The sequence below is a fragment of the Acomys minous genome (assembly GCF_964271855.1).
Source record: "Acomys minous genome assembly, chromosome: 9".
NCBI lineage: Eukaryota > Metazoa > Chordata > Mammalia > Rodentia > Muridae > Acomys > Acomys minous.
Genome location: NC_140490.1, coordinates 44,724,342 through 44,751,138, shown reverse-complemented (window position 1 = coordinate 44,751,138; position 26,797 = coordinate 44,724,342). Strand labels below are relative to the sequence as shown.

The window sequence follows — 26,797 nt, the reverse complement described above, 5'->3', positions numbered from 1 at the left end:
CGGTTCTGGGAAACACGAGGAAAAGAGTCACGTTATTTTTGTTCCGCTTCCTCATTTCCGCCTACTCGTCCAGGAAGTGAGGATCAATCGCGCGGCGGCTTGTCTTTTCTGTAGGAATTGCGGACTTACCTGCCCACCCCCCCCACCCCACCCCACCCCCGCCAACCCACCCCACACACACCTCCGGCAATTTTACAACGTGGAAGAGAAGGTGGCGGCACGTCGGTTAAAGTGAAGGCAGATGAAATAAAGAGCCCTCGGGAATTGCGTGAAAACGGAACCTTAGGAGACGAGGTTGGAAACCCTGTAGGAAGGAAAAGAAAAAGCTCATGCTGGCACGTGCTATTAGACTTGGGGTCTACACTGCGCTAGAGTTGTGGTGCAACGTCTTAAGTGTGTTTGCGTGTGACAAGTGGTGAGCTGTAGGGCCTAGCCTCTCCTCTCCTTCCTCCGGGCTTCTCAGAGGAAGATGTTGGAGAGGAAAGGATGGGGCGTAGGCTGGCAAGAAGCGGTACACTGTAGATTTCTCCCAGACTGCAGGTCTTTGCTTTCGGCTCTTACCGCGGTTTTGTGATCTTGCTTGGAAGGAGCCAGCCAGCTTTTGAGGAAGGTTTGAGTGAGAGCTGAGCATCTGCTAAGAGCTCAAAGGAGACGTTGGGACCTCTGGAAAACTTTTCCAGCAACCTTGGAGGTATGGTGTTACCAGTTGTTCTTAGTAGTGAAATTAGACCTGATTATGATTCTTGCTTCACCACTGCTGTTTTCTGATTGGCACTAGGAAAAGTCTTATCCTCTTCTGCTCCTCTGAACAGTGAGATTTACACAAACTGCTATGTACCATACAGGCACACATTTAGCTGTCCTCTTTGTGTCTGAACAGCTTTAAGACCCTTGTATATTCTATGTCATACTATTGTAATTGCAGACTTTTGTTTATCTTTGTTATGACTATGGAGCTCCGGGATGGAGACATATTTTTATCTTTTAGCTTACTGGTTTTGTCAGTGTCTTTTAAAAATGGATGTACAAATTAATCAAGGGGAGAAAAATCCCAGTACTACTGAGAATAAGAAAATGAAAAGATATAATAGCTGTGGTTGTTTACAAAGAAAACTTGGGGCTGGCTGGGTTTGCTGCGCTTAGGTGCAGTTCCAAAGTACGTTGATTGAGAGTATGGCTGTAGGGCCTTCCTAAAATGCCCAGTAATAAAATCGGAAAGCAATACAAATGGTTGAGTCATGGTTCCATAAAACCAGCTTGGCACGGAAATTTTGGAGGGAAAGAGTTGTGTTATAGTTTTGAAAAGCTATTAAAGTGGTTTTCTGTACAAAATTGCTTTTCCAGTTAGATGCCCAACATTCATGAAAGCCAACAGAGAAATGAGGCGTCTCTTCGTGGGTGGACTTGGACACGGCATTTCTGAGACAGACCTACAAAATCAGTTCAGCAGATTTGGAGACGTTTCTGATGTGGAGATCATCACTCGGAAAGATGACCAAGGTCAGTCTCTTAAGCACTCACTGGGTAGGTAAAGTCAGACAACTTGGGTATCACAGGAGAAAGCAACTCCAGAGCGGAGTATTAGTGCTGAGCATTAAAAATAACATACAGTGTCCTGGAAGTATTGCCTGTGAAATTTAATTTTGAAACCAGAAGAAACATAAAACATTTGAGTTTCAAAGACATCTTTTCTTTCAATTTCACAAGTCAACCTTCTAAGGTTATTTTATTAAGTAGAATGTCACTAACATACAATCAACATGTCTTAACTGATTATCATGGTTTTTTCCTTACTCATTTTATTTTTAAATACTTTGATCAAGTTTATAAAAATGCAGACTGTGGTCTAGTATGGCCAAAAAACAAAATCAACCAACCAAACAAACAAACAAAACCTTTCTTTAAAAGATTAAATATCTGGGAACTCACTTTTTAAATTTCGAAAGCTTTTTAAGGCTGGATGTGGTGCCACTTAGGTGTATATAGTGAGTTCCAGGACAGCCTGTTCTATATAACAAAGAGACCCTGTCTCAAAACAAAACAAAAAAAAGGAAAAGAGAAAGCTATTGAGGTTTATATTGTTCTCTGGATAAGAATTTAATTCAGCATAATCCATTTTATTTTTATTTTTTAGGAAATTCACAGAAAGTCTTTGCCTATGTTAACATCAAAATAACAGAAGCGGACCTGAAAAAATGTAAGATCATCATGTTTTTTTGTTTTGTTTTGTTTTATTTTTTGTTTTTAATTCTAAATGTCAGTGTGGTTGTGTAACTTGAAGTGACTTTGGTCCCATATCTGAGCCTCACTAGTCACTTAGGAGCTGTGTAGATGGACAGCTTTGACCAGGAGAGTTCTGGGCCCCTGTATCTCAGGGTTCAGATTATTCTGTTTGTGTCAGAAGACCTAGTCTCACGTGTTAGCAGGTTTCCTCAGAAACTAGTATTTTCTTCTTTTGTTTGTTTGTTTTTGTTTTTCAAGACAGGGTTTCTCTATGTAATAAATAGCCTTAGCTATCCTGGACTCCCTTTGTAGACCAAGCTGACCGTGAACTCACAGAGATCCACCTGCTTCTGCCTCCCAAGTGCTGGGATTAAAGACATGCGCCACCACGCCCAGCTATAAACTAGTATTTTTAAATAACTTGAATAAAGGACCAAACTTTGATAGAAGATGCCTATTGAACTTATCCCACTTAACGTTAGGCCACACTTCTCTTATGTCTATTTTTTTGGGGGAGCATGTAATCCTTTGTCATTAAAACTTGTTATAAAAGGACATTAGAATATGACCATGTCAGATCATATCTTTGAAAGTGTGATGGTCTTATAAAATTAGTAAAGATAATGGTAAATATTAGATGTCAATTATTAAAATGAAATTATTTTTCATTCTGTTGATGCAGTTAATGTATTCTAGTGTCTTGGAAGTCAAAACAGAAAAAGACACCGAAAAGCAAGTGAAAGGAATGTGCCATTGGGAAAAAGTACTCAGTCTTTTATGATTCCATTTGTGAAAAGGTTATTTTGTTGAGAGTATATATGAGATAATTTATTTAAAATTCTAAATCCAGTAGATAAAAATCTACAGCCAGGTGTGGTGGCACACACCTGACATCCCAGCACTCTGGGAGGCAGAGGCAGAGGCAAGCAGATCACTGTAAGTTCAAGACCTCTATGGTCTGCAATGGGAGTCCAGGACAGCCAAGGTTACACAGAGAAACCCTGTCTCAAGGGAAAAAAAAAAAGGTACAGTACCTTACCTAATAATGTTACTTATAAGGATCAAATTAAATGATACATTAGTACACAGCAAAATATGTACTGCATGGAAGCTTTTGTTAGTAGTTACGTGAAGAAGCTGACAATAGCTACTGGAGCACAGCAGCTAAAGCATAGTTCAGTCACTAGCTAATGTGTGTACCTGCTTTGCAGTGATAACTGGATTGGGGTGAGTGATTAAAATGCTACAGGATCCCAAAATGTACACTAATTCACCCTGAAAAGCTTTATTTGCCGTGTGGAAAATAACAACATAGTGAATAAATAGTTATTTACCAGAAGTTCCTAAAATGAGTCTTTAAACAAGTTGCACATAAGGTTTACTTTACATTTTATACATTATTTTCTCTGTTAGTCTTCAAGTAACTGAGAAATAGGGATCATAAGAAACCTATAAGCTAGTTGTGGTAGCACACGCCGGTCAGATTTGCTGAAGGAGGCAGACGCAGAAGGATCATGAGTTTGGGGACAGCCTGGGCTACACATTGGGGTTGGGGATCTAGCTTAGTGGTAGAGGAAAGCTCAAGGCCCTGGGTTCAATCCTCAGCTCTGGGGAAAAAAAGAAGGTAAGAAAGAAACCTATAAGCTGTGGCTGACGCAATGTTTGTTGCTGTTGCAGAGGACCGCCTCATGGGTGGCTCCGTTACCTGTCTCTCAGGCCCAGGGAATGGATGTCCTCGTTGGCCTCCAGGGGCACACACACAAATGAGCATACTAACACACACACACCACATACACACACACACACACACACACACACACACACACACACACACAAAAACACACACAAAAAAAATAAATCCTTTTTTTTTTTTTAACGTGTGCTGGTGGAGTACTGGAGAAATGGCTCGGAGGTTAAGAGCACTGACTGCTCTTCTAGAGGTCCTGAGTTCAATTCCCAGCAACCCCATGGTGGCTCACAGCCATCTGTAATGTGGTCTAATGACCTCTTCTGCCATGCATGCAGAGCACTGTATATATGATAATAATAAATAAATCTTTTTTTTTTTAAAGTAGGGAATCAGCTAACAGGTCAGAATAAAACAGGAGCCTACACTCTTATCTTTCTGCCTCACTTTTTCTTTTACATTGTAGGTGTCTCTTTGTGACAAATAAGTCTTTTTTTTTTTCTTTTAAGTACTAACAATTAGGAAAAAAATGTACTGAGATACAGTTTTGCATTGCAGTGAACTTTGGCAATTCTTTACCTTATAGGTATGTCTATTTTAAACAAAACAAAATGGAAAGGTGGAACATTGCAAATTCAGCTAGCAAAAGAAAGCTTTTTACACAGGTAAGATTTGCCTCATACATCTGCCAAGCCATTTCTTCATAGTGTAATTGCTTTTGTAAGTTCGCCTAACTGATTTGAAATTATTTAGTAGTTCAGGATAGTTATGATGATTAGTGCTCAGCTTTATGCAGCCTGGGATCAGCTGGGGAGACACTCTTATGTGGAGCTGTTTACATCAGCTTGGTGGCAGGTTGTCCTGATGTCCGTCATTGACCTGGGAAGTCCAAACCTGAGAGTGCAAGACACCATTCCTCAGTCTGGAGCCTGAGATTGTAGTCACAGACTGTGTGCGTTCATTTATTCTCTCTGCTCTTTGCTGCGGATGTGACTAGTTGCTTCCAGCTCCTGCCTTGACTTTCCTGCAGTGGACCATAATGACCATAGCCCAGAGTTGTGACCTGAAGGAAACCATTTCTCCCTAGATTACTGTTTATATGGGATATTTTATCACAGCAACAGAAATGGAAGCAGGACATTAGCAAGTTCTTACCTTGCAAGAAGAGCTGAAACCTTTCTCGACTCTTTTCACTCCAAGCTGCGCAGAAGGAGAATTCAGCACTTTATGTGTGCATGCTAGTATATGCATATGCTTTTATTTTTCCTTTCTTTTTTTTTTTTTTCTTTTCCTGAGACAGGGTCTCTCTGTGTTAGCCTTGGCTGTCATGGACTCACTTTGTAGACCAGGCTGGCCTCAAACTCACAGCGATCTGCCTGCCTCTGCCTCCTGAGTGCTATTTTTCCTTTCTAATACGATCTTCTCAGGCTTTCCCTATTTTGTCAAAGCTATTTGCATGATATCATAAATGGCTGTTACTACAGTGGCTTTTCACACTGGAGGACATTTAAACTATTTCTACCTCTTGCTATCTGTAGATGATCTGTGAGGATGTCTTAAAAATATGAGTGTGTTTCTCCAGGGTTTATTTCAAAAGGTGGAGTTTCCTATACTTTAGAGTTATGTTATTACAGGTGACACTGAATGACAGATGTTGATTTTGACCAATAAAGGCAGTGTCATACAAAGAAAGAGAGAGAAGGAAGCTAGGAACACATGAGAGTCTATTTTAATTACTATTCTATTGCAGTGACAAAGCATTTAATTTGGGAGCTCATGCTTCCAGAAGGAGAGCTCATGAGCAGGCAAGGCAACAGGCATGCAAGCATAGAGCTGGAGCAGCAGTTGAGAGCTTACATCTGATGCTGCAGCATGAGACAGCTGGCTGGGAGTAGCTTGGGCTTTTGAAACCTCAAAGCCAACCCTGGTGACACTCCTTCAACAAGGCCATGCTTCCTAACCCTTCCCAAACAATTCACCAACTGGGCATCAGGTGTTCATATATATGAGCCAATTGGGGTCATTCTCACAGGCATAAGAATAATTCTGCATGTAATTTCATAGCAAGATTACATAACAACCATTAGAACTTTTGTAGTCATAAAGGAAAGTTTTCAGAGGGGGGAAGATTAGACTTTTTTTGGAATTTTCAAAATGGGAGCCATTTAAGAATATGTGGATAAAAGAGTTGGATGTAGTCACGATAGATTGCTTAGCATACATGACATCCTGGATTTAATACCAGCCTGACATTAAAAAGAGAGAGACTGGTGGTTTATGGTCTCTTATCCGCCATGAAGAGAACTGAGGCACCTCCTGTAGTAGAGCATAGGAGTGGGAGGATGTTATCTACACTGCATGCTAAGTGTTTGTGAGTAAAATGGAAGTTGATGTAGATAGTTAACAAAATATGAGATTAAAGAAATCTTTGTTGTCTTTGCTTTTCAATGTTTTCTAGTCATTCTACAATGAAAATGTTTTGTGTGGTTAGATAATAGTGTAATTATTCTTTTGAAGAAGCGTTTTAACCGGGCAGTGGTGCCATGCATGCCATTAATAGTCCCAGCAGTCAGGACGCAGAGGCAGGTGGATCTCTGAGTTCGAGGCCAGCCTGGTCTTCAGAGAGAGTTCTAGGACAGCCAGGACTACACAGAGAAACCCTATCTTAAAAAACAAACTAAAGAAGTATTTTATTTTAATTTCTAATACTGTAGAGATGTTTTGTTGCTCACTTAGGGTTACCTGAATGGCACCTCTAAATGTTGTCATGGCTGAATTGTTTTTACTTGACCTTCAATTCAGATTAGCCCAAGAAAGAGAAGAAGCAAAAACAAAGAAAGAAAATTCAACCCCTGGCAACACCGCCTTATTGGAAAAGATGGGAGGAACAGACTTCCATATGAAAGCTGTGCCTGGAACAGAGGTACCAGGACATAAAGTGAGTCTCCTTCAGTAGACTGCCAACCATGTCTCCTGAGACCTCATGTTTGTAGGTGTGATATCCAAAGCCCATGCCTTTTTCCCACTTTGGAGCAGTTAGCATATAGGTTGTGGTTTTTGCTTATTTGTTTTTCGTTTTCAACATACATTTATAAGTCTTTAGTTAGCACAACTTTCTCACCAGTTTATATATAGAGAAATCCAAATTAGGGGGAGACTGCCCAAGGGCATAGGTGGTAGACTGGATGGGGAGGTCCCAAGATTGCACCTTTTTTTTCACTTGCCGCAGAACTATTTGTGTTTTTATTGTTAGTGTTCTTTTAGTATTTCATACATGCATATAATGTATTTTGATCAAATCCATTTCCTATTCCTTCCCCTCCAATTTCTCTCTTATCCCCCCAACTTTTCCTCCCAACTTAATGTATTATCTTTTTTTTAAACCCACTGAATCCACTTAGTACTTACCTGTATGTTTAGGAGCATCTCTATAGACTTGCAATGGCCACATCCCAGAAGAAAGCTTAACTCTCCCAGGGGACATCAGTTGCCAATAGCTACAGCTAGAGTGGGACTTTGGGGCCCTTACCCCATCCATGCTGGGATTTTGGCTGGCTTGATGGTGTACAAGTCTTGTTTATGTCATCAGGATGGCTGCTTCCTTCCTCCCTCCCTCCCTCCCCCTCTTTTTCCTTTTCTCCTTCCCTCCCTCCTCTTTTTCCTTTCTGTCTATTCAAGCCATCCATTTATCCTTTCTCCCTTCCTTTCTTCCTTCCAAGACAGGGTGTCCTGTATCCCAAGCTAACCTCAGACATGATACTTAACTGAAGATGACCTTGCGCTTCCAATCCTCCTGACTCTACTTCCTGAGTGCTGGGATTACAGGCCTTTCCCAGACATATCCAGTTCATGAAGTGCTGGGGATAGAACTTAGTGCTTGTGCATGCTAGGCAAACATGTTACCAACTGGACTACATCCCAGACCGTGGCTGCACTTTTAAAAGCTGTACATGTGCATGTGCAAAATACTATCCAGGATATAGATGGATATTCTTTTTTGTTGCTTTATATTTTTCCTATTTGAGACCTTTATTGTCAAAAAACTAAATATGGTAACATATTACATTTATGTATTATTATTTTGTTTATATTTATGATAATTGTAAGTCTTTTTTTCTTCTTCTCTTAGAATTGGGTTGTGAGTAAATTTGGAAGAGTCTTACCTGTTCTTCACCTTAAGAATCGACATAAACATAAAATATCCTTTGGTCAGTATTTCACAGTAATTATTATTTCCCAGAGTGATGGCAGAAAACCTTTGGAATTTCACTGCCTCTGTCACTATATTTGTGATTGTTTCAGCATTGTTGTTGCCCCTTTCTCTACAAGGTAAGCTCTAATTCACTGACATGTATAAAGCACTTTGAGAATAGTGGATGACATGAAGCCTTATGCTGCTAATTAATATGAGTGATCATTGTAAAGGAATGTGTATTACAAATCTTATTACAAGCTGGACATGTTGGTGAATGCCTTTAATCCCAGCTCTCGGGAACCTGAGATAAACAGATCTCTTTGAGTTCAAGTCTAGCCCAGCCTAGATGGCAAGTTCCAGGCCAACCAAGACTAGGTAGTACAATCCTGTCTCAAAAACAAACAAACAAAATTTTATCATATAGGGATTCACAAGTCATCGCTAATGGAACAATGCAAGAATAGAAAATAAGGGATCATTGTTAAAGAAGACTCAGAAGGAGTTAGAATAAATTAGTTCTAAAAAGAAGACAATAGATAAAAATAGGCTGATAAGCAAGAAATAGTGTATGGAGAAACAGTATGGACTCCAGGGTGAGCAAATCCTGATACCTGCTTCATGAGGGGAGTTATCGCAGACTTTGAAGAGCTGGTCTTGGGCTGCTGTGCAGAGGGTGTGTGTATATCAGAGTTTGCTGTAATAGTTAACATCCAAGTGATTTCTCTCATCTGATAGTGGTGGCACTTGGTTTTAGCTTTGGCCACAGACCCTAGAAGCTTACCATGTGGAGTCCTCATTGAATTTGATTGGAAATTGAATGTAGACTAAGTAAAGACTTTGTTCAAGATTAAACGGTTTTCCTCTTTTGCCAGATTGGTAGGTTTCTCTGGTGTTTTTCTTTTTCCTTGATTGAGCAACATTATGAAATATGATCCATCAAAATACTGCCATAACCTAAAAAAGATAGCAGAGAATTTGACAGAACCCATTCCCATAGCCAACCTCACTTGGGAGTTGGAAGGCGGAAATGACCCTATGAGTAAGAAACGTCGAGGGGAGTTTTCTGACTTTCAGTCCCCCCGTCAGAAGATCAAGAGAGTGCAGAACAGCAAGGAGCCCAAGGAGCCCAGGGCTTCTGATATTAGTCTAAGGACTAATCAGGTGGTGGAGAGTAACAGGTCCGCACGGCCTGTGACTGCACACAGGACAGCGGCTTGTACTGTTGTTACTCCTACCCCACGCCTTGTGTCCAGTTCTGGTACTCAGAAACCTGAACATGTGGTTTTTCATACTACTGACTTAGAAAATATCCGGAATAAAAGTAGCATGTCTGCTGATGACATTGACTCAGAAGATGAGTTAAAAATGATTATTGCACAAGAGGAAAACTTAGAGAAAACTAGGTGTTCCTCAACAAATGAACCTGAAAGTGATCCCTTTGAAGTTGTCAGGAATGATTTCAAGTCAAATATTCTCAAACTTCATTCTTCAACCAGCTTAGCAAATAACTGTGAATATGACTCAAGTGATACAGATGAAATTATTGCAATGAAAAAAAACACTGGTAAGGTAAAGAACAGTACAGAATTTTTACCACCAGAAAAGCCTATAAGCAAGAAAAGTTCTAAAAATACAGCACCTTCTAATGATTGTATTAAAGTAGAAAAAACTACAATCAACAATAAATCAGCCCCATGTCATGGAGTAAAGCTGCTGAGTCACGTTCTTCCACCTGACTCCAGTGACAGTGAAGAGTCTGAGGAAGATGAAGAATATAAAGCCTTGATGGAAAACTGTCCCCGTGTGAGCCTCACTTTGGCTGACTTGGGGCAGCTGGCTGGCAGTCATCAGAAGGTTCCACGGGAAGACAGTGAGAACGATGGCCCACAGAGTGCCAGTCACTGCAGATCCAAGAGTCCCAGGACTTGTGACGGTCTGAACACTGGCCGACAGTGCATTCTTCCTGAGGAGATTGTGGCCTCCCTTTTAGAGGAAGAGAACACTTGCAGCAAACAACCAGAGGAAACCACCTTAAAGCCCAAATTCCAGGCCTTCACAGGAATAGGCTGTCTCTATGCAAAGGACTCAGAGGACAAAACTTTGAAAGAGACTGTTGCTGTTAGTACTGTCAGTGAACATCAGAGTTCCTTGAAACACGAAGTTCCTAATGGAATTTTTATAGAAAACAGATCCAAGTGTGCTAATGGCTCATCAAGTAAACTGACTTCTTGCCAACCTGCAAAGATTGTGAACAGCCTAAACCACACTCAGCCTCCAACAAGACAGTATACTTTTGAGAGCCAGAACCATAAAGTAATGTCTTCTCCTAGTTTTGACAAGGGAAGTAAAAATTCTCTGTCCGGTCCATTGCCATTAAAAGCTAAAAAGTCCCTAAGTCTTAGTGCAAAGAGTCACAAGATAGACTCTGACGGAGACATTTGCCATCGTCCTGAAAGTAGAAAAGCTTCAGAGGAAGAGGGGACTGATTTAAACAACCTCACATCTCTTGAGAAACCAGCAAAGGCGTCTCCTAAGGAAGGGCTCCGGAAAAGCACAGCTGGCTTCTCACCTTCTGCTGGTAATGCATCGTGTATGAATGCTAAGGATAAACATGCTGAGGACAATCAGAAACGGTTGGCAGCCTTGGCAGTGTGGCAGAAAGCGAGGGAAGTGCAGAAAAAACTGGTGCAGAGTGCATTGGCAAATTTGGTGAGTGCATTTTCATTTTATGGATTTAACAAGAATATTCCCAAGGTCCAGATTTTTCTTCCCATGAAGGTAGATGTGCCCTCGTAGAGTTTATTGTCCTCTTTGAATTCACTAAATAATTTTTGTCATTGAGGTAAAAGTTTATATCATCTGTACTACTTAGTCTGTACTAAAAGTTTGCAAAATTAAATTAAAAATATCTTAAAGTTTTATCTAAAATTCCATCACCTCATTAAGAAACTGTATTTGGGGCTAGAGAGATGGCTCAGAGGTTAAGAGCACTGTTGTACTTCCAGAGGTCCCGAGTTCAATTCCCAACAACCACATGATGACTCATAACCATCATAATTGAGATCCCATACCCGCTTTTGCATGTAGGCAGAACACTGTATACATGATAGGTAAATAAATCTTAAAAAAAAAAAAAACTAACTAGGTGTGGTAGCACACATGTATAATTCCAGCACTCAGGAGGCAGAGAAAGGTGCATCAGTATGAGTTCAAGGCCAGCCTGGTCTACAGAGCGAGTCCAGGACAGCCAAGGCTACACAGAGAAACCCTGTCTCCAAAACAAACAGAAGGAGAAAGAGGAGGAGGAGGAGGAGAAAGAAAAACAGCAAGGAAGAAAGTCTTACTGCAGAAGGGAGCTGTTTATCTAAAACTCAATTTTTTCAGTGGGACTAGTATTTATAGGCAGTGTCAAGGTAAAATAAATGAAGCAGCACTGATTAGGAAGGACAGGTTATGCAGGAACTGAAGGGATGGGACTTTATTCCTAAAGCTGTAAAATATTGAAGAATCTTAATCAAGGCGTTAAAGATTAGTTGTGTACATTTTGGAACAGGAATTGGCACATTATAATACACAGAACATCCAGCCCAAATAGTTTTGTTTTGTTGTTTTTCGAGACAGGGTCTCTCTTTGTAGCCTTGGCTGTCCTGGACTCACTTTGTAGACCAGCCTGGCCTTGAACTCACAGCGATCCGCCTGCCTCTGCCTCCTGAGTGCTGGGATTAAAGGTGTGTGCCACCATGCTCAGCTTCTTCAAATAGTTTTTAATACACAACAAAGACTGTCTGCCTGCAATGTCTAAAATGTTTACTCTGAATCTTTACAGATAAAGTTTGTCAGCCTCTGTTTTAGAAACCCTTCAGGCCATGACAAAATAAATAAGTATAATGGAGTAAGATCTGGAAGTAATGAGAACCCTTCAGAGGTCAAGGACCACAAAAATGGTGGTCCTTAAAGATACTGAGGTCAAATTAATAGAGTTTTGTTTTTACTGGATATTGAGAGAATGGAAGCCTGAGGTTCTGTCTTGGAAAAATAGCAGATGATAGTGGTAGTCTCTGAATAAGGAGAAGGATAAATGTTGGAAGAAAAAGATAATGGATGTGGATATGGGTACACAGTTTGCTGTCATGAAGTGTGATATGCCTGTGTTTCATTAGGATGGTCACCCAGAAGACAAAAAAACACACATTGTCTTTGCTTCTGATGATGAAAGTGAAACGGAAGAGACAACCACTCATGAGCAAAGCAGTCCAGGAAAGGAGCTGGTGCAAGTAAGGCTTTCCAAACATTAATTTGCTGTACAGATTCCCCAGTTTTGTTTTCTTTTGTGGGTAGGGATGCTGTGTAGCCCAGGGTGCCTTTAAACTTTGAAAACTTCTGCATCAGTCTGGTACTACAGTGTGTACCACACCTGCCTGTATTATGTGACAAGAGCTCCATACACGTACCATTTCTGCGTGATGTTGGAGGCCAGCTCCGACAGTGTGTTCAGCAATCCAAGGAGGGTGTGTGGGGTCTGCGAAGAAAGTAAAGCATGTACACACACACACACACACACACACACACACACACACACACACACACTGAATGAAGCAAGGCTCTAACAACTTTATTTTTTCCCCTACAGCTTATATATACAGCTTCATATTTTCATGCAATATAAAAATTACAATGTGGTTATAATATTTTTCTTCAAGTGAATGATTACAGTGAATATATATTAAAATTTTAAAAACCCAGCATGTTTATGTACTACAGGTAAAAACAAATCACTCCCAAGAACCCACATATGTTCATATCTAAGCAACTTGGTATAAATTGACAAAGTGGAAGCAAGCAAGCTAACTCTTTCAGCCAGTTTCTCTTACTGGAAGGCTGCAATTTGCGGTTACAAAGAAAGGATCAATCATCTTAAAAAGTAAACTTATAAAAAATCTTAAGCAAATCACAAATCTAAACCTTTATATATAAAAACAATCAGCTGTCACAGCCTGGACAGTGTAAAATCCTAGGGACTGCGGTGAGAACCAGAGTTGCCGAAGCCACCATACCCCGAGATGTCAGGTGTCTTACAGACTTTTCTTACCCATGAACCTGTTTGTTACCTCATATGCAAAGTCATGTCAGTATTCATGCTAGACTGTAGAGAGTGTCCGTACATGGAATAATTATTTCTCACATCTTAGAGGCAATGAGGAGTGTGTGGATTAATGATCCAGGAATCCAGCTGGCTGTCCCTGAGTCGGGAGTTTTCATCTGGTCCACCACACACTTGTTCCTAAAGGTGCATCTGGGTTGCTGGTTTTTAAATATGGAGTAAGATTACATTATGAAGAAAATGCTGATTGCCTGCCTCAGCTAACACACTTGACTGTTTTCGTCCGTCTAACAGGAGTCCGTGAGCAAATCATCTGGGAAGCTGTTTGACAGCAGTGACGATGAAGACTCTGATTCCGAGGAGGACAGCACCAGGTTCAGCATTAAGCCTCAATTTGAGGGCAGAGCTGGCCAGAAGGTTAGTGAGGACTGAAAACAGGAACCACTGCAGCATGTCTGAGTTCTGAAGGTAGTCTAAGTCTGCCTGAGGGCAGGGCACAGGTCTAGTGTGGGATATTGCTGGAGAGTGAATTCTCTCACCTCTTACTGGTTCATATGCAGATGTAATATGAATTTCCGGGTGTGAGGAGGTACACTTGTAGACTTTTTTAAATGTGCTTATCATGACAATGTTTTTTTCCGTGTAGCTCATGGATTTGCAGTCTCATTTTGGAAGTGATGAGAGGTTCCGCATGGACTCTAGATTTTTAGAGAGTGACAGTGAAGAGGAACAAGAAGGTAACTATTTCATCACCTAACAGTCCTGCTGTCAGAGTTAGGGATGCAGGAAGTCACCGAGTTTCTCCTTCGGTTAATAGAGGAAGAAACTGTACTCTAAAATAATTGAATTGAGTTTGTAGTCAGATGTGTACTTAATAACCCTTCATATATTTTTGGTATAACCTAATTATATTAAATTAGAAACCACAGAAGATGACTAATTTACATTTACTAGGAAGAGTCTTTGACTTGCTCTCGTGTACATGGTGCGTGCTTGTTTTGGGATGGTAGTATTGAGTACCAATTTATCGACAGGATCTACCTATGCCTCACTTGGCTCTTGAGTGAGTTCCCATGCCCCTGTGCACTTCCCAAGCCCTTGGCTGTCTCAGAACTTCGGTATTTGTGTAGCTTTGTTTTTCTCTGTTTCCTGAATAAATCTGACATGTACCTCTTTTGTGTTTTGTTTTGAAATATTTCTTTAGCCAGAAAATAGTCATGTTTTGAACCTTAGAACATTTGCGGACTTTTTTGTAGAGAGCATAAGTCAGATTAATTCCAGGTTCTGTTTTAGATAGTTTCCTGCACTAATCTGAAAGAATCTTGACAACAGATTTTTATGCTGCTTCTACCTAAACTCGCTGTTGAACTGTTCTTGTTCTCTAGTGTGTGTGTTTCTGTTAGGTAAGGGTAGCAGCTTCTAAAGTTGATAGGTGTACAGCACATGGTCTTGTGTTGCTTCATTTTTCAGGACAGGGTTTCTCTGTGTAGCTTTGGTGCACATAGTCTTCTTTCTGCTTGTATTTACTACTGAGTCAAAGAGTAAAGCGAATTCCACATGAGTAGTCATTAAAATTGACTAACTGGCAGTCTTTTTTTCTTCTTTTTCTTTAACTTGTTTTCTAGACAGGGTTTCTCTAACAGTCTTGGCTGTCCTGGACTGCTTTTGTAGACCAGGCTGGCCTCCAACTCACAGTGATCCACCTGCTTCTGCCTCCAGAGTGCTGGGATTAAAGGCATGCGCCACCGCACCCAGCTCTGGCTGTCATTTTTAAATTGAGCATGTAATCTAGATAATATAGTTAGAATGTTAAGAAATATTAGTCTGTAATCATTTGGGTTCTATAATCTTGCTGGTACATTTTTTTTTTTAGTCATTAAGATTTTAGACTTGCTACCAAAGACATTAAATTTAGATTTTATTTTCTCAGTTGCAACTAAAAGTAGGATATTTTATTTGGTAGTTATGCGATTTCTAAGTTTTTGTGGCAAGAAGTCTTGAGGAGAAGGAGATTAACAAATATAAGGTTAAATTTATAATTTGGTGTACTTTGAGTATGTTTGGATGCATACTTGATAATTGAGATTTCTCTAGCAATGCTTTGACAAGAGATTACTAGTTATGCTTTTTCCTCAGAGTTAAATGAAAATGAAATGAATGAAGACGAGCTTGTTGCAGAAAAAAAGAAAACCCTGAATGTTGTGCAAAGTGTTTTGAAAATCAACTTGAACAACCCGACAAGCAAAGGATCAGTAGCTGCTAAGAAATTTAAGTATGCCTTATGTTCTGTCCCATTCATAATGTTTTCCTTTTCCATAAATGCCTAGTGAACTTAATTTAAAACTCACCCCCCAGCTGAGTCCTTTATAAACTACTAGAGAAAGCAGGGAATGGTGGCTCATGCCATTAATCCCAGCACTGACAGGCAGAGGCACTTTTTGAGTTTGAGGCCAGCCTGGTCTACAAAGTGAGTCCAGGATAGCCAGGGCTGTTACACACAGAAACTTTGTCTTGAAACACCAAAAAAAAAAAAAAGATGTTGACTCCCCAGTGCTGGGATTAAAGGTGTGTGCCACCACACCTGGTCAACATCCAGCTTTACGATTTTTGTTTTGTTTTTGTTTTTGTTTTTCTAGACAGGGTTTCTCTGTGTAGCGTTGGCTGTCCTGGAACTCCCTCCGTAGACTAGACTGGCCTCAAACTCATAGCGATCCTCCTGCCTCTGCCTCCCAAGTGCTGGGATTAAAGGTGTGCACCACCACAACCTGGCAAGATAATTTTTTAAAACATATATTTGTGTGAGAGTGTGTATATATGTCAGAAGGTAGCTTTGAAGTCCTTCCTCCCTTCCATCAGTGTGTGTATGTGAGTGTGTCGCTTTGAAGTCCTTTCTCCCCTCCATCAGGTGGGTCTTGAGGCTTAAACTCAGGTCATCATAGTAGCAAGAACCTCTACCTTGTAAAACATAAAATATTTGTTGTTTTTGAGACAAGGTTTCTATGTAGCCCTGGCTGTTCTGGAATTCACAGAAATAATGCCTGCCTCTGCCTTCTGAGTATAGGGATTAAAGGCGTATGCCACCACTCCTGGCTTTTTTTTTTTTAAGATTTATTTATTTATTATATACTATTCTGCCTGCATCTGTGCCTGCAGGCCAGAAGAGGGCACCAGATCTCCTTATAGATGATTATGAGTCACCATGTGGTCACTGGGAATTAAACTAAGGCCCTCTGGAAGAACAGATAGTGCTCTTAACCTGTGAGCCCTCTCACTAGCCCCCTGGCTGTAATTTTTAAGGTTAAAAAGGATCCAGGAAAACTCAGATGATAATTCTTCTCTTTGTTAAACATCAGTTAGATTTATTTTTCCCCTACCCCAGTTTACTTAATAGTTACTGGAACAAAATACCCTGACAAAAGCTATTTAAAGGAAAAGGAAATTATTTCAACTCAGTTTGAGAATGCAGTCCATCATGGTGGAAACATCAGGTGCTGGCTGAATCTCACTCCTAGTCAGAAACAGCAATGCGTACATGCGTGCTTCAGTCAGCTAACTTTCTCCACTCATACAGTTCACTATCTCCTGCCTAGGGAGTGCTGCTCTCCACAGTGGAAAGGCTTCCCACCCCTATTATGTAATCAAAATAATTGTCCACTAACATGCCTACAGCTCAACTAGTTTAAACATTCCTTCATTCAGACTCTGAAGGTGATTCTACACTGTATCAAGCTGATGATCAAAACTAACCCTCACAACCCTAAATTAGAGTCTTTGTAGTGACAAATTGTGAACTGCCATTAATGTTTCAATGTATCTCTTTCAACCTTTTATTTTACATAGGGACATCATACATTATGATCCAACAAAGCATGACCATGCCATTTATGAAAGAAAACAAGAAGATAAAGAAAAAGAAAGGTAAGTTGGCCTCTGTTTTCCCTTCTAATTCCAATGAAGAGGCTGAGTTAATGACTTTAATAATTTGCCTAAAAACCTTTTTTATTTGAACAACTGAAGTCTCTTAGCTAGATCCAGGGCTTTATCAAAGGATGTTGTTTTATTTTTAAACTGAAGTCTGCAGATTTTTCTGGAAAGGGAGTGGTTGTGACTAAATTAGGCTTTGCAGGTCAGATAGGTTCTGTTATAAATACTTCTCTTTACTTTGGTAGTAGGAAAGCATGTGGACATTGAAATTTGTGTCACATGTAATTTTTATGTGTATGGGTGTCCTGCTTACATGGGTCCATCTGTGTACCATGTGCCTGTGCCTGTGAAGCCAGAAGAAGGTGTCAGGTCCCTGGGACTGAAGTTACATACAAACTGAAATTACAACTGTCACATGGTTGCTGGGAATTGAACCCAGGTCCTCTGGTAGAATAGTCGATAGCTTTAACTGCTGAGCCAGCTCCCATATATAATTTTTGCATAATGGGAAATATTTTTTCATCAATTATTTCAAACTATAAAAACCACTCTTGGCTAGAGAGATGGTCCAGTGTTATGGGCACTGTTGCTCTTGCAGAGGCACCTGTTTTGATTCTCACATGGCAGTTCGTAGTCACCTGTAACTCTAGGGGTGCTGTGCTGTCCTCTGACCTTTATGGGCACCAGGCACGTGTGGCACACATACATAATTACAGGAAAAACACTCATATATGCCTAAATAAATAGGTAAATCTTTTAAAAGAAAAAAGAAAAATCATTCTTACTATGCAATTAAGGGATAAGAAAATGAGGTCTAGATTTGACCATTGATCTACAGAAGTGTGCCAACTTATGCTTTAGATAATGCTACAGCTTGGATGTTTGTTTAGGAACCCTTTTTAAATTTCATCCCATTTGCCTTCTGAAGATTATGAATTTTCAAATCCATGGTTGATTCCTGTAAAAAAAACAAACCAAAAAACAAAGGAAAAACCTTCTCCCTTTTATTTTTCCTCTTTTCTCTTAACACTTTACTGTAAGTAACAAGGAAAAAAACAAACAAACAAACAAACAAAAATCCCAGAAAATGTTTTCAATGGTTTCCTGGTTTTCTCTAGCTAGATTTCAATGCCATTTATGTATATGTTTTATCTTCTATACTATCACAGGTATCAGTATTTCTAGAATTCCTCCTCTAATTCCCAATACAATTTTCCTGACTTTACCAGTCCATATCTACAACCTCCTTAGAGGCCACGTGGTTTCATCTAACAGCTTCAAGACCCTTCAGGTTCTTTTTTTTTTTTTTTTTTTTTAATATTTTATTTATTTATTTATTTATTAGATATGCAGTGCTTTGCTTGCATGTAACACCTGCAGGCCAGAAGAAGGCACCAGATCACATTATAGATGGTTGTGAACCAACATGTGGTTGCTAGGAATTGAACTCAGGACCTTTGGGAAGAGCAGGCAGTGCCCTTGACCTCTGAGCCATCTCTCCAGCCCGACCCTTCAGGTTCTTGCCATGACCCTTGTCTTAAAAATTACATACTGGGGCTGGAGAGATGGCTCAGAGGTTAAGAGCACTGTCTGTCCTTCCAAAGGTCCTGAGTTCAATTCCCAACAACCACATGGTGACTTACAACCACCTATAATAAGATCTGGTGCCCTCTTCTGTTGTGCAGGTGTACATGCAGACAGAATACTGTATACATAATTTTTTAAAAATTACATCCTAGAGAGAACTTCGTTAAGTCTGTGCTTCAGAAAGGAGAAACTCACTTTCAGCTTTTAAAACTATGAAGGACTGGGCTGGAGAGATGGCTCAGAGGTTACGAGCACTGTCTGCTCCTCCAGAGGTTTTGAGTTCAATTCCCAGCAACCATATGGTAGCTCAGACCCATCTATAATCTGATCTAATACTCTCATCTGGCGTGCAGGTATACATGCGGGCAGAGCACTGTATATATAATAAATAAACAAATCTTTTTTTAAAAAAAGTATGAAGGACCAACTTAAAAGTGACCATATGGTAGTTTAATGACAGTGGCTTAGAGCAGTCTATATGGCACTGTTATTTGTAGAGTTCAGTTTCCATAGGGTTTACCTGTCTTGAAATCTAGTCTAGCTGACGTGGCTTATGAAGTATGAAGAGTTTCTCTAAAATGATCTCCACCATTAAAATAGGTAAATAGCCTCCTCTAGGCTCAGTGGTCTACATGAAAAAAGAGGAGGTGTAGACATTGTAAGATAGAGAGGTGATGGATGACTCCATGGTAACAGTATCTTCTAGATACAACCAGACTGATACACGTGAATTCAGGGAGACTGTGGCAACACTCACAAGGCCTGCTCCAGTTCTAGCCAGATGCTGTCCCAGCACTGAGAGGGAGCAGTGGACATGATGTCCCTTCCCTAGCCAAGTAGCTACCTGCAGTTTACCTTTCCTGGTGTCTAGAAAGGTTTCAGAGCTTGTCTTTGTTCTATGCTTGTCGTTTCAGTAAAGCAAAACGGAAGAAGAAAAGGGAAGAAGCCGAGAAGCTGCCTGAGGTATCCCAAGACATGTATTATAACATCGCTGCAGATTTGAAAGAAAGATTCCAAAGTGTGAAAAACACAGAGGAAAAGGAAGAAGAGCTGCCCTGGGATGAGGGTTGCGGGAGAGAGGAAACTGGGGGCGTCCGTGATGCTGCAGCACTGGCACATGAGGCACAGCAGGCTGGTGGCTTCACGTTCTCATTTTTTGATTCAGACACTAAAGATGTAAAGGAAGGTATGGGACTTGTTTTGTTTTGTTTTTCCTCCTTTTTTATTTCAGACAGATTGAACTTGATTGAATTTACAGTAAATATAATGGATTTCATGTTTCCTCAGTAAAGGGTCATTTTTTTCAGTCTGTATAACAGTTTCAGATTCAGTGTATACTGATATAAATTTGATGTTACTACAGGTAGGAGACAAGCTATTTCTGCATTGAAGGGAGTAGACTGCTCAAGCTAGCTGCTGTATGAGTAGAGGCTGGAAATTAATGCCCCATATTCCTTTTTTTGTTACATAAAAACAGTCATGAGCAAGTAAACTACATCATTTAAATAGCTCTTTTTTTATTGCCACTGGAGATGTTGTGACCTACAGAAAGAAATAGAAAGCCCTTTTAGTTTTATACAAATATGCCATGTCATCAATGTGCCAGTTGTTTCAAAGCTTATTGTTTTAGATTTGAAAGAATATAGAGGGAAAAAAAATGTAAAAACAAGTCCTACAACTTTGCATCCTATTTCAGGAGATTTACCCCTTAAAGACCAAAAAGTTCTGTGGATTTTAAAATAGCCAAGAAAATGGAAAACTTCCCTTTCCCTTTTTTTTTTTCTTAATTTTAAAACTGTGTGTGTGTGTGTGTGTGTGTGTGTGTGTGTGTGTGTGTGTGTGTGTGTTTGAATTCGAATGCCCTTGGAAACTGAAAAAGAGGGGAGGATCTCTTGGAGCTGGAGCTACAGGCAGCTGGAGCTGTGAGTTGTCTGATATGGGTGCTCTTTCAGGTCTTTTGAAAGAGCAGAAAGTGCTCTTAAGCACTCAGCCATCTCTCTCTCCAGCCTTTGTTTTTTCTTTTGAAGACAAAGTCTTACTATGTATCCCAAGGTAGCATGGAGCTTACTATGTAGCTCAAGCTGGCCTCAAACTTAGGGTGTTTTGCCTCAGCCTCTTGAGTGACAAGATGATGAATGTGTGCTACATCCGGCTAAGACACTTTTTCAGAAGACTTCCTTACCCAGTATTCAATATGTATGTGTAGCTTTATGGGGTCCTATAAAAGGCAGGATGGATCTGTCCAGCACCAGATATGCACCGCTAACTTCAGTGACTGTGCTTCAAAGATCAGCATTTAAAATAAAAGTACATGGGGCTGGAGAGATGGCTCCGAGGTTAAGGGCACTGACTGCTCTTCCAGAGGTCCTGACTTGAATTCCCAGCAACCACATGGTGGCTCACAACCCATAATGATCTGATGCTCTCTTCTGGCCTCCAGGTGTACATGCAGGCAGGACACTGTATACATAATAAAAATAAATAAATCTTTAAAAAAAATAATAAAAGCACATAGGGCTGAAGTGTGTCCTAGTGGTTAAGAGCCTGCTTTATTCTTGCAGAAGACCCAGGTTTTGTTCCAGCACCCACACTGTGTGGTTCACAACCTCCTGCAACTCCAGCTCTAAGAGGATCCGATCCCTCAGGTTCTAAGGGCACTTTCACTGGCGCATACACATATTTAACAACTTTCAGCGCACCATGTATTTAACAGATATTTGTCAAATCTCACCACTGTGCTACCCCCAAAATAGCTAGAGACACAGTAGCTTTTCCAAAATGCAAATGAGATGCATTGCAGCATGTGTTGTACTTTATGTATATAGTTGGAGCCGTGGAGGGTTGTGAGATTGTGCACATCCCCCAGCAGTTCTAGAATGCAGGTTGAGAGTTGAAAACAAAAATGTAAACATGAGGCCGGGCGTGGTGGCGCACTCCTTCAATCCCAGTGCTTGGGAGGCAGAGGCAGGCGGATTGCTGTGAGTTCCAGGCCAGTCTGGTCTACAGAGTGAGTCCAGGGCAGCCAAGGCTACACAGAGAGACCCTGTCTCAAAAAAAAAAAAAAAACCAAAAAACAAAACCAAAAAACAAAACAAAACAAAAAATGTAAGCATGAGTTCCTGTTCTTGTGTGTGATTAAGCAGGAAGAGGCTGGCTTCATTGCTTCTTAGGCTCTAGTCTTCCTCTTTTCCTATGTTTCTTTGAGACGGGGTCTCTCTACGTAGCCCTGGTTGTTCTGGGACTCATGTACACCAGGCTGGCCTCAAACTCACAGAGATCCACCTGCCCACTGAGCCCACTGAGTACTGGGGTAAAAGGTGTGCACCACCATGTCCAGTCCTGTAGGCTTCTTTAAACAGTACCTAATTATATTGCTCATCTATAAACATTTAGCTTTTAGCTCTTTTTATAATGCTATACTCCTTATCTGATTACTCTAAACAGTAGTTTTTAGTATTTTAAAATTGAAAAAAATAATGCTACTTATTTTAGGGATTAGAACTATAGCTCAGTGGTAGCATATTTGCCTAGCATGAAAAATGCCCTGGGTTTGCGCTCCGAAGTTGGAAGAAAAAACAATGAACTCTGTTTTAACATATTAGAAATTCATTCATGTTTACATAGTACAGGTAATTAATTTACTATGTTTAGGAATTCATGTTTGCTCAGTCATAATTACGTTGCTTTTTATTGTCACAATAATATAGACACCTATAGAATTGAACCAGTGAAACGTGGGAAGATTGTCTGTCAGGAAGATCCCCGATTCCAGGATAGTAGTTCAGAAGAAGAAGAGGATGCTACTAAGGAAGCAGATCATAGGAAGCCCAGCCCAAGGTAAGCAGTTTGTGTATAAGTGTGTGTCATAGCTTGTAAAGTCAGAGTCAGCAGCATTACCAAGCATCTAGAACAAATTGTATCAGGGTCTGTACAGACGCCTACAACCTTTTTTAAAGACAGGGTGATTTTTAGATAGCAAGTGCACATGTGCAGGGGTTGATGGCAATGTTCTGGTTTGGAAATCACATGCTACAGCTGACTTGGGTACCAGCTGGGGAACACTGGTAAACAGGGTTAACAGTGGAAATGAGTACCGACATCCAGAGTTTGTACTTAATTCCTCGTTGTTATCAAGACTTTAAGCTGGGTGTGGTGGCACACGCCTTTAATCCCAGTACTCAGGAGGCAGAGGCAGGTGGATTGCTGTGAATTCAAGGCCAGCCTGGTCTACAAAGGGAGTCCAGGACAACCAAGGCTACACAGAGAAACCCTGTCTTGAAAAAAACAAAAACAAACAAACAAAAAAAGACTTTAGATGGAAGAATGTGCAGAGCAACCTCTTTAAAGGAATATTTTGTAATTTTTCTGTAATTATTTCTCTTTTGTTTCTGTTTATTTTGTTACTTAGGTTTCTTGCTTTTGTTTTATGCAGGGCTTATGCCGTCTAACCTCCCTTTGAACTCATTTATAGCCAAGGCTGCCTGGAATTTTTCATCCTCCTGCCTCTCCTTTCCAAATGCTGAGACTATAGGCATACACTGTCACACCAGCTGTAATCATTTCTTCTTAAATATTGAAAGTAATGTTTGCCCTTTTTCTCTCACTTGTTTCAGAGAAGCATTTCCTGAGAAAGAAACCACTAGATATTTCTTTTTCTCTGAGAATGACGACAGACTTCATGGTAGGTCCATTTTTCCATTCAGTGGTGTGGGACAGGTAGTAACACAACTCTCACTCGTTGTGGATAGAGTAGTTACATCTGGAAATTTTGGCCCATTCTATAGTGTGACTTATTCCCATCCATTCCCATAAAGCTCTTAGGGGCTGAGAGCGCCTCTGTTACCATGTTCATTGCTTGCTCATTGTTATCAACAAAAGCTTATTTTGTTGTAAGGACTTGTTAAGATGCTAACATACAAAAGCCCTGAGTTTTCACTACTCTAGAATTCTGCATGATGTCTGAGGCTGATGATGAACTAGGATTGGGGTAATGTCATCAGATTGTCCATTTTAATAGTAAGTAAATTGCTGCCTAATGCTTCTGTTTTTCCGGTAGGTTCTAACTTATTCTGGAGTGGTGTGGGAAGTAGTCATAGCAGAAATTCTTGGGAAGCCCGAACAAGTAGTCTCCTTTTGGTGAGTAGTTGTTTGTCCACATTAATTTCCTCCAAAACGAGATATGGTGTTATGTTAGTGTTACTTTTCTTCTCCTATAAGAACAATGGGAATAAGATACAAACATTTAAAAAGATGACAGCTGAGAATATGATTTAAACTCGTAGAATTAGACTAGGAAGAACTTAGAGGTTAATTCAACTACGACAGGTTCTGTGCAGTCTGAAAAATTGGATACCTTAGGGTAGTTTTTTATTTTGAATGAGTGAATTTATTAGGTATATAGAAAAGAACAGATAGATAATCATCAAGACATCTCAGAGGAACTGAGTAGGAAGCCCCTTTAAGGCAGTCAGCTGCAGTCCCAGTTAAGTTTTTGTCCGTGCCTGAGCTTGCCACGGCTGAGCTCCCAGCCTCTCTCTCCTACTACAGGTGTTGCGTATCCTAGAATAAACACAGTAACATCTGGGAATGGCTCACAGTGTTACTCTGGGGCTTGCCCTGCTGTTCTTTTCTCCCGGGTACAGAGTGGTAGGCCAGCCCATGCCCGGACAAGGGTTCTTGGAGGACACTTGATAAAAACATACTGAGGTGCACAGTGAGGGCTGTGGAGTGTCTCTAGTTCCAGCCAATTTTTCAGTGAGTTCAAACAGCACGTGGCATTTTACCAATATAGTGTACATTACACAAGTGTGTGTCTAGAGACTGGAGACTGCCTCTTCTGGGTGACTGGCCTAAGTCTAGCCAGTCTACTAACTAGCTGGTCATCAGGGGGTTTATCAAAGCCTAAGTTACAGTTCCCTAAGCGTATAAAATCAAAAATTGGATAGGCTCTGCATTCTGGTGAGTACTTCTACAATGGGTTTCTATGGCTCTAACTTAAAGTATACTTTATACTTTGTTCAACATGAGAAGTTTGTGTTTACTGTTGATAAAAAGCTTTTTATTTTATGGTTTTCTAGGATTGCCGGAAGAAACATAAAGAAGCCAAAAGGAAGGTGAAAGCAAATTAATCAGTCAGCTTCAGTTTTGGAATTGAATGTGCAGACGGGTCACCAGATTTCCAAAGAAATTTGCCCAGAAAACTATTCACTGACAAAGAAGAAATTTCATAGTGGAAAAATATTCAAAGCCTGGATGATGATGATATATTATTCTGATTACCATTTGTTTTGTGGAAATCTTCATGACTATGTCCCCAAATTAACTGAGCCAGTTGTGGTAACACACACCTGTGGCCTCAGCACTTTAGGAGGGGAAGTAGGAGGATCACCGAGCACTGGAGTTGTAGGTCACACTCAGCAAGAGCAGCGCCCGCGGCAGAGCAGCACCCATGCAGAGCAGCGCCCACGCAGAGCAGCGCCCGCGCAGAGCATCCTCATTCTAGCTCCTCGCCCTTACACTAGGCTATCTGTTAGCAGGGGCTCACACGATACCCTGTTTAGTAAATGGCTTCATGTTCTCGTTTAAATATTTCTGACTATATTGAATATTTTTTACCTCTAATTTGTATTTTAAAACTGAATTACAGCCCAGGTACAGTGGCACATGCCTGTAATCCCAGCACTTGGGGAGGCAGAGGCAGGCAAATCTCTAGTTTGAGGCCAGCCTGGTCTACAAAGCGATTCCAGGACAGCAAAGGCTACACAGAGAAACCCTGTCTTGAAAACCAAACAAACAGAAAAACTCTAAATTATAAGTTAACTTTGATTTCTATACTTAGGTTTTTGTTTTGTTTTGTTTTTTTGAGACAGGGTTTTTTTGTGTAACATTTTGGCTGTCCTGCACTCTCTTTGTAGACCAGGTGGCTTCAAACTCACAAAGATCCGCCTGCCTCTGCCTCACAAGTGCTGGGATTAAAAATGAGTGCCACTATGCCCAGATGACAAGTTGGAACTTTTAAATAAATGGTTCAGTATATTTGTGTTTATTTCTGATTATTCTAAATACTCTTTACCTTCATTTTGTCTTTTTTTGTTTTGTTTTTGTTTGTTTTGTTTTTTAAAGACAAGGTCTCTCTGTGTAGCCTTGGCTGTCCTGGAGTCACTTTGTAGACCAGGCTGGCCTCGAACTCACAGCAATCCACCTGCCTTTGCCTCCTGAGTGCTGGGATTACAGGCGTGTGCCACTACGCCCGGCTCTTTTTAAGGTCTAGTTATAAGTACTCACATTCTGGTGACAAATTGAAGTGTAGGATATTCAGACCAACACCTTAGATTTCTTTTGAGGACCAGGAAAGAAAGACAGCGCAGTGTATTCTTGACCTTAGCCTCATCTAATTAATGAACAACGTATGAGATGGGCCTGTCAGTCCAAAAAGTCCAATTGGACCTGAGTTTATGAAAAATACCAATTACCTAAAGGATCCCTTGTAGTTAATGGTCAGGAGTCAGATCCCAAGTCCACATGGGACAGGTTTCCTATCTAGCTAAGACTCAACACAGACAGGCCTCCTATTAAAATGAACTCTGTACAAAAAGGTGTTAGTCCTACGAGTCTTATTGAGCTAGGATGTCCATCTGAAGCTAGGGTAGTATTTATCTGATGCACATTTTGCTTGAGAACAAAATCTATTGAGATCTATCTCTTGAGTTGCTAACCATTATGTCTCCACTGCCTATATCTGTGGTCACACAGATGTTCAGTTCCTGTGGTTTGGGTTTTGTTTTTTGTTTTTTTTTTAATTGTTGCTTTTAGTAAAATAGCTTACAGGGAGTGGAGTTAAGAGTGTTTGCCAATCTCCCAGAGCACTTAAGCTCAGTTCCCAGCACCCACCTCAAATAGCTTATAGTCTCTAGTAAAGTAACTCCAGCTCCAAGGGATCCATGTCCTCCTGGCCTCTGCAGGCAACTGTGTTCACATGCCCATGCCACCACCACAGGTACACTTAAAAGCCACTCAAATACAGAGAACAGGCTACAAAGAACTAAGCTTGCGGAGCTGCTTTAGAGGTCTCTGTTTCTAG

General features: G+C 40.5%; 1 protein-coding gene across 1 annotated transcript; it reads left to right on the top strand.

Annotated features, from left to right (window-relative positions):
- Positions 1 to 77: 77 nt before the first annotated feature.
- Positions 78 to 25,752, top strand: NOL8 (nucleolar protein 8). The gene is made up of 18 exons (XM_084794690.1): positions 78 to 294; positions 534 to 691; positions 1,345 to 1,500; positions 2,135 to 2,197; positions 4,497 to 4,575; positions 6,713 to 6,848; positions 8,040 to 8,110; positions 9,026 to 10,814; positions 12,266 to 12,379; positions 13,501 to 13,623; positions 13,853 to 13,943; positions 15,343 to 15,478; positions 17,047 to 17,124; positions 19,632 to 19,903; positions 22,425 to 22,554; positions 23,331 to 23,398; positions 23,774 to 23,853; positions 24,795 to 25,752. The coding sequence occupies exons 3-18, from the start codon at positions 1,362 to 1,364 to the stop codon at positions 24,843 to 24,845; spliced, it is 3,420 nt and encodes a 1,139-aa protein (XP_084650816.1). The 5' UTR covers positions 78 to 294; positions 534 to 691; positions 1,345 to 1,361; the 3' UTR covers positions 24,846 to 25,752.
- Positions 25,753 to 26,797: the final 1,045 nt, after the last annotated feature.